The 14,258-nt window shown below is 47.8% G+C and overlaps 1 protein-coding gene across 1 annotated transcript in view; it reads left to right on the forward strand.

The window, feature by feature from the left end:
* The first annotated feature begins 1,750 nt into the window (after window positions 1-1,750).
* Window positions 1,751-14,258, forward strand: part of LOC146081291 (serum paraoxonase/arylesterase 2-like) — a 35,413-nt gene continuing 22,905 nt past the window's right edge. The window contains exons 1-2 of the mRNA XM_083189430.1: window positions 1,751-1,996; window positions 11,587-11,657. Of these exons, the coding sequence (XP_083045556.1) occupies window positions 1,923-1,996; window positions 11,587-11,657 (145 nt within the window). The 5' untranslated portion in view covers window positions 1,751-1,922. The remainder of the gene's footprint in view (window positions 1,997-11,586; window positions 11,658-14,258) is intronic.

A 14,258-nucleotide genomic window follows, 5' to 3' on the forward strand; every position in this document is an offset into this window, starting at 1 on the left:
ACAAGCACCTGGAATGGAGATAAGTACTGTACTGTATGTCTCAAACCCGTGACAAGCATGTTGGAACTTTAAACTTTTACAGTTTGTCAACACATGAGCAAGTAGCTGTTGCTGTATTGGCAGCGATGTTCTCAACAAAGTGTGGGTGTACCCAGCAATGGAGTGTACTATAACAATAACTAAGGGTGACATTTACTAAGATGAGAGTTCTGTTTCAGATGGGATATTGCTATGGGCAACTAATCAGATACTATCTATTATCTTCTAGATGGCGCAAAATAAATAAGAAATAGATTCTATTTGGTTGTCCATAACATCCCATGGGAAATAGAACTCCTATCTTAGTAAATTCCCCTTGAATTCTTAGCTATTATTACAGTTTCATAAATTGCTGGCTCTTCTTTCATGGCTTTACAATAATACAGCGGTGAAGTGAATTTTTGAATGTCTCAAGGGACATAGGGGCAGATTTATTAAGCTTGGAGAAGAGATAAACTGGAGATAAAGCGGAGAAAAGGTAAAAGGAGATAAAGCACCAGCCAATCAGCTGTGTTTGAAAAAGACAGTTGGGAGTTCATTGACTGGTGCTTTATCTCCTTTTACCTTTTCTCCGCTTTATCTCCAGTTTATCTCTTCTCCAAGCTTAATAAATCTGCCCCATAGTCGATACAGGTTTCACAGTTTCTGCATTCCTCACATGTTGGCGTTCTCAGCCTAGAACCATAGGAAGAACCTTTTCTCCCTGCCTCATATGGAGTTTATCCTGGACGGACTCCAGTGTTGACTGGCTGATTGCTCTAGCCCAGGGGGATTGATATGGACACATGCCTTGTGCTTAGACCTGTTATAACTCTCCTTTAGTTAAGCCTTCTTGACAACATATCATAGTGTCACTTTCTCTGGTGCCTCTTTTGAGGTATGATCTGTTGGATCCCCGGGGGAAGGGAAGAGGGGTGCAACCACTCCCCTCTCTGCCTGGAGTAAGTGCAGCACAGTAGGGTCTGAGCAGGGAGGGGGATCCAACAGGGGGTGTTTGCAGCCACTCCCCTCTCTGCCGGGATTAAGTGACGCACAGTTGGGTTTGAGCAGGGGCGGGGGGGGGGGGGGGGCGTGCGGCCACTCCCCTCTCTGTTGTGAGTAAGTGCAGCACAGTAGGGTCTGAACAGATGGGGGGAGGGCGTGCGGTCACTTCCCTCTCTGCCGGGAGTATGGGGCCATGATGTGAGATACAAGTGCGATGTCGACATTCGGAACAACAACAAGTGAAAAAAAAACACGTTGACCCTTTTGACTAGCCATTTCGCCCTAATACATGTGTTGACATTCCAACCATGTTGACCTAATTCATGTGTCCACCTACTGTAAGCCCTGTTGACCTTTAGTGGTCCAATGTACAATATGTCGACCTAATATTGGTTGACCTAATATTGGTTGACCCAATGACCCATACTCCCCCGCAGTATATACATTCATTTACATCTGCATGCAAGACCATCAGAAAATAAGTTCTCTGTAACAAACTCTGCGGTTCAGAATTGCTATATGGCCACTTAGCATGGGAGACAGGAGGGGAGCAGAGCAGAGAAGGGTTGGGATTGGGGAGGGGTGGAGCCGTTGTAGAGTGCAAGCAGCAGCAATAATCTAGTCACTGGCTTGTAGCTGGTCCGTCACACACTGATCACTGCACACAGGAATCATACGGGGACAGTTATTTTGTAATCAAGCGTCTACTGCAGTGTTTACCTACCCCCCCCCCCCAAAAAAAAAAAAATTGCCAGGGATGAAAGCCAGGACATGTGAGATTCTGGACGTGCAGGTTGGAAGAGGGAAGCGCAGAATCTCAGAGTGGGCAAACATTGCTCCAGTCCCAGCTCCCACTTAGTAACGTACAGCCAGGAATCCTATATACCAGCCCTGCAGACATGGGGAAACTACTGAATATTATAATCTTCGGAGCCATCCTGGCGTTCCTGGGGCACACAGTGATGAATTTCATGTAAGTTACCGCCTGTAATTGTATTCCACTTGTAGCTGATGGAAGTTTCAGACAGTGAGACATTCTGCCAGTGCCAGGGCATAAAGAGGTCATGCAGAGTTAGGGGAACTTTCTCTATGCCACCTAATTACCCCCACCCCCCCATTAGGCAGATACAGGGTCAGTGGTAGGGTTTTTGGCATCTCCCTGCAAACTAGAATGCTTTTCTGTGAGAATTAAAATGTTCCACCTCACCATTAGAGGTGCCCCATTCCCCCTCACTGCATATCCAGTATATCTATTATATTGGGAAAGGCTCGGTATATACTGGTAAAGGGATAACTTAACCCCTTTGCTGCTGAGGCTTTATTCATACCTATTCTAATATCGATAACTGCCATAGTTTTGTAGCAGCTGCACAAGTTGCACCGTGTTGCTTTCCGTATACTTTGTAGTGTCGGCGTTCCTCCTGACATGGTAAATAGCATCCACCCAAAAGAGTGTGTGTACTGCAAGGAAGAAAGGGGGAACATAGCCACGAGGGGATGGGGAGTTTCCAATGTAATGGTGTGTAGACGCTGCCAAATACACCTCAACTCGCCCTCCGTTTGCTCCTCGATCTCACCCCGGACTCTTGGGTTTTTGTACGTAAACCATTTGCTGCGCTTTCTTGCTCCACAAAGGGACTCATGGATAATAGAATCCTTATGTCCCTGTTTGAAACTTGTTGGGCAATGCTCTTTCTGGCCCGGGGCACCGAAAAGTCTACGGGCCTGAATGTACGGCCGGGAATTAGCTCCGGCCAGCATTAAGTCACCGGCCGCTAGAGTGAAATCCCGCCGTGCGAATCAACGTGACCCTGTGCCAAATTGTGCAAAATCCATCGTAACAGGCTCGCCATCTAATGATGTTTGCTCTGGCCGCAACTCATCGCAGGCGCCGCGTAGCCCTGGACTTACTTGGTGGTGTGATAGATTAAGGTATATTCAGGCTGGAGCTGACGTCATACATCCTCCCCTAATTCGATCAGGCATATCTGCATTTTCTTAGCACTCCCACTAAGCGGCCGGTTTCCACCCTACTTCCAGTAAGTCGCCTTGCAAACAGCATGTGTATAGAATAAGTTGCAGGACTTCATCGCAGGATGGCCTCTCGCATGCACATTGTATCGAATCGATATTCATTCACTGTGCAAATTCACACCCATGCGATCAGGCCCTAGGTACAGTATTGGTAGGTATCACTAGATTGCTCTCTGTATTGCATAGGTGTTACTAGAAGGCTCTCTGTATTGTATAGGTGTCACTAGAAGGCTCTCTGTATTAGATAGGTGTCACTAGAATGCCCTCTGTACTGCAGGGGTGTTACTAGAATGCTCTCTGTATTGCATAACTGTCACTAGAATGCTCTCTGTATTGCATAGGTGTCATTAGAATGCTCTCTGTATTGTATAAAGGTCATTAGAATTTTGAGAGTTATAAGCATAGCACAACTTTGTTTCCTGTGCTGATGGCATACTGGATGCTTGGAATACCGCACAGAAGTAGTATAATACAGGTTGAGTATCCCCTATCCGTGCATCCCGTATCCGAATCATTCCAAAAAACTTGTTTTTTGGAACAATTCAAAAAAATGTTTTTCCCCCCTAACCCTTTTTTAATACTTACCAGGTGCCCCCGCATCCATGGCAGGCCTTCAGCATCCTCTCCGGCGTCTTAAGTGGTGCCAGGAGTGCAAAGCACTCCTGGCACCGCTGGAGACGGTGCTGAAGGCCTGCTGTGGACTTCAGGGGACAACGGTGGATGCCAAGGGACCACCGGGCACCACCAGGGGACAGGTAAGTATGCCTAATACAATTTTATTCCAAAAACCAGAAAATTCCCTTATCCGGAATGCTCGTGGTCCCGAGCATTTCGGATAAGGGATACTCAACCTGTAGTAGTTATCTCACCCCCCAGCTCCCACTTTAATTGAACCTAGTAGACTTCTAAGGCCAAGTACACACCAGAATGGTATCTTTATGATTTGGCATATTGGAATCAATTGTAAAGATCGTTCAGTGTGTACACAGGGTTGCACACTCCTACAGATTGCATACGAGAGCTTCTGGTTTATGAGCTGGACTGCCAATGAGACAATATTTATTTAATGTGTAATAAAGATCAGAACAAGGCTTGCTGGGACCTGTAGTGTGCCTGTAATACTGGCATTACATGGTGAGGGGTGTGGCCATGACGACGCAATAGCGCGTGCAATGCCCCCAAACATCACGTTACCCGCATAGCTCCAACCCCACCCCTTTCTCATCACACTGGCGGGCCACGCCCCCTCCTCACGGAGCTGTCGGCCATCTACCTAATATGAAGTGACTGGCAGTGTTCCCCGGTGGGGGCAATTGAGAATCCCCCCTGTCACCCACTGCTCTGCTCAGCAATAGATGCTCTGTGCACAGCATCTATTTAGGGAGACAAGAACCGGGGCATGGCCAGCAGCTCACAGACCACCATCCCTGCGAATCCACGCCCCATTTTGCTCAGGCCACACCTCCCTATCATGTGGGGAGGAATTTTTAAACTTGGGAGGTATGCTTTTTTAGCAATGATAGGGATAGCAACAGACAGGCATAATACGCGATAATGTGATTCCACTACAGTTGGGCTTTGTATTGCTGAGCACCAAAGAGGGGATTACACAGGTTTGTTATTCATCAATAAATTAACAAAGCGCAAATAATTACTAGCGAGAGAAGGAAAAGGGATGAATGATCTCCCCAGTGAAATGGGATATATAGTGAATAGAGGTGTATTCACATTGCGTAATGCGCGTGTTACTGGGCCTGCACACTTCATGGGATCAGCAACAATGCCATATGCACCTGGATGTATGCATTGCAATAAGGCTCAGCACAGCTTGATGTAACAATACATCTGGTTGTATGGGCCCGGATGGGTGTTTCTTTCTGCAGGGTCCAGTAGTTTCTTCACTTTCCTGTGGTTTCGGTTTACTGATCTACAGTGTCTAGAATGGATAGACAGTAATTGACAGGGTCAACAGGTCAAAAGGTTGGCAGAGTCATGGAGGGTTCCAGTTGCACTGAGGCCCTAGATCATGTAATGTTTGCCTTCCCTGTCATCCAATTGGGATCTCGCACCCAGATACCCTGGTACACTTATGTCAGGAGAAACGCACCCATAAGAACTCTGTAGTGTCTAACAGGGCCTACCATACTTGATCTGTGCCACTCACAATAAATCTGAAAGTATGTATTTTTTTTTTAAATAGTTTTTATATATTTTTTCTTCAGCGGGTACTTGTTTCCTAGCAAGGCGCCCATCGTGGGCCATCGCATACCTTAAGTTAAGGTATGCGATGGACCCGACCGACGCGATTTTTGGCTATTTTTAGCCTTTTCCCGACAATTAGAAAATCGGGTCCATCGCATGCCTTTATAATGGCATGCGATGCGACCGACACGATTTAACATTGAATCCATTGTAGTCAATGTTAAATTCCTATGTAAAATCGGGTCCATTATATGCCATTATAATGGCATACAATGCAACCAATGTGTTGGACCCGATTTTACATAGGGAACAATATTAAATGGGCAAATGTACCCAATATTTTATTGTATACCCACCCTGATGGGTAATTTGTATGTCAAATGCCCCCCCCCAATTGTTAACGCCACCCCACGCGTGCAATGCCCCCAAACATCACGTTACCCGCATAGCTCCAACCCCACCCCTTTCTCATCACACTGGCGGGCCACGCCCCCTCCTCACGGAGCTGTCGGCCATCTACCTAATATGAAGTGACTGGCAGTGTTCCCCGGTGGGGGCAATTGAGAATCCCCCCTGTCACCCACTGCTCTGCTCAGCAATAGATGCTCTGTGCACAGCATCTATTTAGGGAGACAAGAACCGGGGCATGGCCAGCAGCTCACAGACCACCATCCCTGCGAATCCACGCCCCATTTTGCTCAGGCCACACCTCCCTATCATGTGGGGAGGAATTTTTAAACTTGGGAGGTATGCTTTTTTAGCAATGATAGGGATAGCAACAGACAGGCATAATACGCGATAATGTGATTCCACTACAGTTGGGCTTTGTATTGCTGAGCACCAAAGAGGGGATTACACAGGTTTGTTATTCATCAATAAATTAACAAAGCGCAAATAATTACTAGCGAGAGAAGGAAAAGGGATGAATGATCTCCCCAGTGAAATGGGATATATAGTGAATAGAGGTGTATTCACATTGCGTAATGCGCGTGTTACTGGGCCTGCACACTTCATGGGATCAGCAACAATGCCATATGCACCTGGATGTATGCATTGCAATAAGGCTCAGCACAGCTTGATGTAACAATACATCTGGTTGTATGGGCCCGGATGGGTGTTTCTTTCTGCAGGGTCCAGTAGTTTCTTCACTTTCCTGTGGTTTCGGTTTACTGATCTACAGTGTCTAGAATGGATAGACAGTAATTGACAGGGTCAACAGGTCAAAAGGTTGGCAGAGTCATGGAGGGTTCCAGTTGCACTGAGGCCCTAGATCATGTAATGTTTGCCTTCCCTGTCATCCAATTGGGATCTCGCACCCAGATACCCTGGTACACTTATGTCAGGAGAAACGCACCCATAAGAACTCTGTAGTGTCTAACAGGGCCTACCATACTTGATCTGTGCCACTCACAATAAATCTGAAAGTATGTATTTTTTTTTTAAATAGTTTTTATATATTTTTTCTTCAGCGGGTACTTGTTTCCTAGCAAGGCGCCCATCGTGGGCCATCGCATACCTTAAGTTAAGGTATGCGATGGACCCGACCGACGCGATTTTTGGCTATTTTTAGCCTTTTCCCGACAATTAGAAAATCGGGTCCATCGCATGCCTTTATAATGGCATGCGATGCGACCGACACGATTTAACATTGAATCCATTGTAGTCAATGTTAAATTCCTATGTAAAATCGGGTCCATTATATGCCATTATAATGGCATACAATGCAACCAATGTGTTGGACCCGATTTTACATAGGGAACAATATTAAATGGGCAAATGTACCCAATATTTTATTGTATACCCACCCTGATGGGTAATTTGTATGTCAAATGCCCCCCCCCAATTGTTAACGCCACCCCACGATGAACGCCAACCCGAAGCGTGGCGAGCGCAGCGAGCCCTTGAGGGGCGGCGGTACGCGTCCTCTGACCTTTTCCTACCCCCACTATCCACGGCGGCGTGGAGTTGATTTTATATAGTGTGGCGAGCCACCGAGCCCGAAGCGTGGCGAGCGGACGCGTAATACCTGCAAAGTAATGCGCATGCGCTCGCCATGCTATATAAAATCAACTCCACGTCGACGTGGATAGTGGGGGTATGAAAAGGTCGAAGGACGCGTACCGCCGCCCCTCGCGGGCTCGCTGTGCTCGCCACGCTTCGGGTTGGCGTTCATCGTGGGGTGGTGTTAACAATGGGGGGGCATTTCACCCATCAGGGTGGGTATACAATGAAAATTGGGGTATGGGGGCATTTAACATTGGGCCCAGGGGCAAACGCAGGATTTTCAGAAGGGGGTTTCCAGAGGGGCGGAGCAAAGCACGGAGATGGACACTTAGGTGACCGAGTATATGCTGGGTCAGTTAAAGTATTATAGATAGACCAAATGTATATACATAATTACATACATACATACATACACACAGGGGTGTCAACAGCAGTGTAGACCCCTGGGCATAGCAATGTATTGGGGCACCTACCGATCCTCCAGCGGTAGGGGTGGGGGAAGCTTTGATGTCCCACGGGTGGTAGGGGGTATTATATCAACCGCTCAGCATGTAGGGCCTGGATCAGTAATTTCCACTAATTACCACTTTAATGCACAGATGTTGGGAGATGGGGTGGGAGAAGGGGGCATTGGGCTGAATGAAGGGGCCCTGATACATAACTTCCAGGATGGTAGAGGATGTTTAATACGCAGAGGAGGGGTGTATAGTGGAGTGGGCTTATTATTCATAATTTTCTGGTGGGAGAACAGCTTGCTTGACTGCAGATATCTCCTGTTCCCAGAAATAGATTTCTTAGATTTTACTGGAATTAAAAACTAGAGAATCCCAACTACCAAATGGTATTGGGGACTAGGGGATCAGAGTTCAGGAGGCAGAACAATCTGCCAATGAGTATATAAAACGACATACCAGGTGTGTGGAGCTGGAGCAGTAACCAGCTGCTGGAAGGCTGATATCTCTGGTTCTGGGAAGAGTAGAGACAAGCTACTAGTGTTCATCAAAGGGGGAGAGTCCCAGATTTTGGAATATACCCTCAGAAAAACTCTAAGTCAGACAGGACCTGAAATATCTGACTGGGCAGAGCAATTAACAGGCTTGGATGGGGACCACTGCTTTGAAGTCAGATATCTCCGGTTCCCGAGGGCCGATTTTAAAAATTCTTGTACCCATGGAAAGAGGGGACCCTCAGCTTTCAGCCTAGGGCCCTTAGACTGCTGGGGGGGGTTTCTGGGTACTCAGAAACCCCCCCTGCGTGCGCTACTGGGGCCCAATGTAAAAATCGCGTTGATCGCATCGCATGCGATTTAGTTGCATGCAATGAGATTGACACGATTTTTTAGGACCCGATGGATACAATTAAAATCGCTGGCGCCGTGCTAGGAAACAAGTACCCTTCAGCGCAAATGTACGGTCTGCCTATTGGACACTGGTTCAGCTCAGCTACAGCCCTGCTGCGTCCTTAGGAAACTCTCAGTAAACTGCCATTTTAGATTTCACAATAATAGTGACATTTCAGGGAAATGTTAAATTGCCATTGAACCCGGCCTGAGGACAAGGTCTTTTAGACTTTATACAATATATTTGTACTTTGATTGGGATGGGACAGAAAACACTGTCAGAAAGGTGAAGAAATATCTATAAATACAGTCCGATGTGAGCTGGAGCCGGTGTACGGTTATTGCGATGCTGCAGAACACAGCTGCGTACTAGGTTCAGGGCCAGATGTATCAAGATTCAAAAAGTGATAAAGTGGAGAGTGATAAACAACCAGACAATCAGCTCCTAACTGTGATTTTTAAAACCCGGGTTGGGATGTTGTAACATCCGCGCCCATTATCGCCGGCTACCACATTATTAATAACGACATATGCTGTAACATATGCCGTTATTAACGCAAGGGACAGCTCTTGCGATAAGAGCTGTCCCTTGCGATGCGGTGCCGGTGCTGGACTTCCGGGTCTGTGACCCGGGAGTCCATCTGCGCATGTGCAGAGCATTGCGCCGGCCGCAGGGTACGCTGGGAGGGATCCGTGACGGATCTGTCACACAGCGCTGCGGTAAGAAGCCCATAGGCTTCTGCAGGGAATCGCCAGCTTTTTCTGGCGATTCCCTCTGCAGCGCCGGCACTGCGGAGGGGGCATATAGCATATAGAAATGCGGTAAAAACCCTGGGGTTTTTACCGCATTTCTGCTTTACAGAATCTCCCCCCCCCCCCCCCCGGCCTGTAACATAAAAGTTAGGAGCTGATTGGCTGGCTGTTTATCCCTCTCCACTTTATCGCTTGTCATGTCACTGCTGCAGCTTAGGCTGAGTGGAACCAGTTGGGAGCTGTCCTGTCCCCTACTGCAGGGGTGGGTCAGTGCGTACTTGTGGTTTGTGGGCCCAGGTGCAAAAATATAATTTAAGCCCACATCCTCTACCCCAACCCAAGTTTGCAATGACTCATTGCTTGTTTGCAGCAGTGGGCATCAATGGTAGTTCAGCCTCTGGTAGCGGTCGTTATCAGTGGCGTAACTATAGCTCCGCAGCCCCCGCGGTGGCGGGGGGGCGCAGAGAAAGGGCTGCCGGGCTAAAGTTACCCGCAGTCTGCGTCTCGCCCGGCTCTCTGTCGGGACCTTCCTGACGTCACGGTCCCGGCCAGCTCCTGCTGCAATGAAAACTGACAATTAGAAAATGGCTGCCCCCATACTGCAGACAGTTTACTGTCTGCAGTATGGGGGCAGCCATTTTCTAAGAGTCCGTTTTCATTGTAGCAGCAGGAGCCGGCCGGGACCGTGACATCAGGAAGGTCCCGACAGAGAGCCGGGCGAGACGCAGACCGCGGGTAAGAAGGGGGGGCTGGTTAGGTGCGGCGGGGGGGGGGCTAAATAGTTAGTTACGCCCCTGGTCGTTATACAGAGAGGCGGATAACTCTGCAGCAGAACTCCATTGGGAGAGCAGAGGTCACACTTGGATTCTGCTGTGAATCACATGCAGGTGCCCCTTCGGGGCATGGAGCTCGGAAGCAGGAAGATTCCCTTACCTCTGGGAGTTACACCCCAGGCTGCAGTCACACTGAAGGGTGGGCTGTTGGTGATCCAGCCAGGTTCAACTCCTGCCTGCACTCCAAGAAAATCAGCGAATAATAGGTTTTATATGGGGACTAGACTGGTGTGCAGAAAGGGATTGGTCTGTAGAAAGGGGCATGTGTGGTGTGTAGAAGGTGGGCATGTGTGGTGTGTAGGAGTGGGCATGTATGGTGTGTAGAAGGGGGGGCATGTGTGGTGTGCAGAAAGGGATTGGTCTGTAGAAAGGGGCATGTGTGGTGTCTAGAAGGGGGCCATGTGTGGTGTATAGAAGGGGGGGGGGGCATGTGTGGTGTGTAGAAAGGGGCATGTGTGGTGTGTAGAAGGGGGGCATGTGTGGTGTGTAGAAGGGGGGCATGTGTGGTGTGTAGAAGGGGGGCATGTGTGGTGTGTAGAAGGGGGGCATGTGTGGTGTGTAGAAGGGAGACATGTGTGGTGTGTAGAAGGGGGGGCATGTGTGGTGTGTAGAAGGGGGGGCATGTGTGGTGTGTAGAAGGGGGGGGCATGTGTGGTGTGTAGAAGGGGGGGCATGTGTGGTGTGTAGAAGGGGGGGCATGTGTGGTGTGTAGAAGGGGGGGCATGTGTGGTGTGTAGAAAGGGGCATGTGTGGTGTGTAGAAGGGGGGCATGTGTGGTGTGTAGAAGGGGGGGCATGTGTGGTGTGTAGAAGGGGGGCATGTGTGGTGTGTAGAAGGGGGGCATGTGTGGTGTGTAGAAGGGGGGGCATGTGTGGTGTGTAGAAGGGGGGCATGTGTGGTGTGTAGAAGGGGGGCATGTGTGGTGTGTATAAGGAGGGGCATGTGTGGTGTGTAGAAGGGGGGCATGTGTGGTGTGTAGAAGGGGGGCATGTGTGGTGTGTAGAAGGGGGGCATGTGTGGTGTGTAGAAGGAGGGGCATGTGTGGTGTGTAGAAGGGGGTGCATGTGTGGTGTGTAGAAGGGGGGGCATGTGTGATGTGTAGAAAGGGGCATGTGTGGTGTGTAGAAGGGGGGGCATGTGTGGTGTGTAGAAGGGGGGCATGTGTGGTGTGTAGAAGGGGGGCATGTGTGGTGTGTAGAAGGGGGGCATGTGTGGTGTGTAGAAGGGAGACATGTGTGGTGTGTAGAAAGGGGCATGTGTGGTGTGTAGACGGGGGGCATATTGGTGTGTAGGAGTGGGCATGTGGTTCATGTGCAGATGGGGCATGTGGTTGTTGTGCCAGAGAGGGGATGTTGTAGTGTGCTAATATCGGCTAATACCCTTTTATTCCATTTTCAGCCATCGAGTGAAACTATTCAACGTGGCAGAACATAAAGCTCTCATCAGCTGTCGGCTACTGAAAGGAATAGGTAGGTCTGAGAATTCATATCTGCAAAGGAGTCCCAGTATAATATCTGACTGCAACAATATGTCTCACAGGACTACATTAGGGCCTACAAATCAGTCACCATTATTTTTCTGCTCGTGCTTAGGAAAATGTCTAATAGGTCTCCTCCTGGTGATGCCACACCTGCAGCAAGATACGGATGAGGTCCAATGTAGAGAGTCCATATTCAGACAATCAAAATGCCTACACCAAAAAAAAAAACAGTGACAAAAAGTTGACATGGTCAAAATGTCAACAGTCCAAAAGGGTCACCTAGACAGAGTTAAAATGTTAAAATATATGTCTACAGTCAAGATGACAGGGTAAAATGCTGACACAATTAAAATATAGACAAATCATACAGTTGATAACCAAAAATGTAGATACGGTTAAAATGTTGATAATGATAAAATGACAGGTCACTTCAGGACACTGCTATAATAGAAGTGTTGATTGGCTGAGAGCATGGAAGCGGTACTCTCAGCCAATCATTGCTTTCTCATTTATTAATTTATTGGTGTAAGTGTATCTAATATTCTAGAGCATCTGACATCCAGCTGGTGCAATACTCAATTGCTTCAGTACTTATTTGCTGGATACTTAATTATTGGGGGGCCTCAATAATGAATAGGCCCCTATATCTGTGTTCATTCTGACAGCTGCATATTTCAGACTACAAATGTCACTTGTTTCAAGGTATAAACACATGGACCCAAAGGTAATATCTTGCACACATGCCTTGGTACTTGTTTCCTAGAACGGCCACAATCGGGGGTAATCGTGTACCTTAACTTAAGGTACACGATTACCCCCGATGGACCCGATTTCCTTTGAAATCAGGTCCATTTTGCCATCAAAGGCAAAATCGGGTCCACCGACGCGATGCACCCGATTTTGCCATAGGGTTCAATGTTAAAATATTTTTAACATTGTAATCGGATAAAAAATGGGAAATGGGCCAATATGGCCCATTTCTCATTGTATATGCCCCCCCCCCCCCATTGTGAACGTCACCCCACGATTGACGCCAACCCGAAGCGTGGCGAGCGTAGCGAGCCCGCGAAGGGGCGGCGGTACGCGTCCTCCGACCTTTTCATACCCCTACTATCCACGTCGGCGTGGAGTTGAGAATATAAAGTGTGACGAGTGCAGCGAGCCACCGAGCCCGAAGAAGGTGAGCGCACGCATATACCTGTGAAGTTATACGCGTCCCCTCGCGGGGCTCACTGCGCTCGCCATGCTTTATATTCTCAACTCCACACCGACGTGAATAGTAGGGGTATGAAAAGGTCAGAGGACGTGTACTGCCGCCCCTCGTGGGCTCGCTATGCTCGCCGTGCTTCGGGTTGGCGTCAATCGTGGGGTGCCATTGAGGGGGTTAAAATTGGGGTCTGGGGAGACTTTTACATTGAATCCAATGTAAAATAGGGTCCCAGGGACCCAATTCACATTTCAATCAATGTAAAAATCGGGACCATCGCGTCGGTCGCATCGCATGCGATTTGGTCGCATGCGATGCGATCGATGCGATGCGACTGACCCAATCAACATCGGTGTGGTCGTTCTAGGAAACAAGTACCCATGCCTTTATTCACTATTTTGTATTCGCACCTTGCATTATATTTTTTTATCGTATGTGAATTATTTATAGTTACAGATATTCCAAAACTACGCAAAAATCCAGAATGCAAAACACTTCTGGTACCAAGCATTTAAATTATTGAAGACTCAGGGGGCATTCAATCACCGGCGAGCATCTCCCGTCGGGGGAGATGGCCGCCGGTCCCTATTCCATGCTGTCTTCCTCAACAGCATTGAGCAGGGGATCTCGCAGAACGAGCCCAACTTCACAAGCAGTCGGGCTTGTTCTGCCGAGAACGGCCGGGAATTGCCGAGCTCACAACCTTTACTCTCATAAAATTTCAATAATTGATCCAACATCTGACTTAAAACAGCATAAATGACCCTACGCGTTTCGTCCGATGAGGACTTCTTCAGGGGTGAACAGGATCAAAAATCAATAAGGTAAAAGTCCTGATTATCCTCAATAATTAAGAAACAAAGTATAGACCGACATCTGACAAAGTATTTTGTCATATAGAATAATGTGGTTTAAACATAACCAGAAATTTTGGAAGCAAATCATATCCTCAGTCAGAAAATAGTCCTGCTTTCTGACTGAGGATATGATTTGCTTCCAAAATTGCTGGTTACGAATGGAACCACATTATTCTATATGACAAAATACTTTGTCAGATGTCGGTCTATACTTTGTTTCTTAATTATTGAGGATAATTACACCTTTTATCTTATTGATTTTTGATCCTGTTCACCCCTGAAGAAGTCCTCATCGGACGAAACGCGTAGGGTCATTTATGCTGTTTTAAGTCAGATGTTGGATCAATTATTGAAATTTTATGAGAGTAAAGGTTGTGAGCTCGGCAATTCCCGGCCGTTCTCGACCGACGCGATGGTCCCGATTTTTACATTGATTGAAATGTGAATTGGGTCCCTGGGACCCTATTTTACATTGGATTCAATGTAAAAGTCTCCCCAGACCCCAATTTTAACCCCCTCAATGGCA

This window comes from Crinia signifera, chromosome 5, assembly GCF_055691185.1.
Source record: "Crinia signifera chromosome 5, ASM5569118v1, whole genome shotgun sequence".
NCBI lineage: Eukaryota > Metazoa > Chordata > Amphibia > Anura > Myobatrachidae > Crinia > Crinia signifera.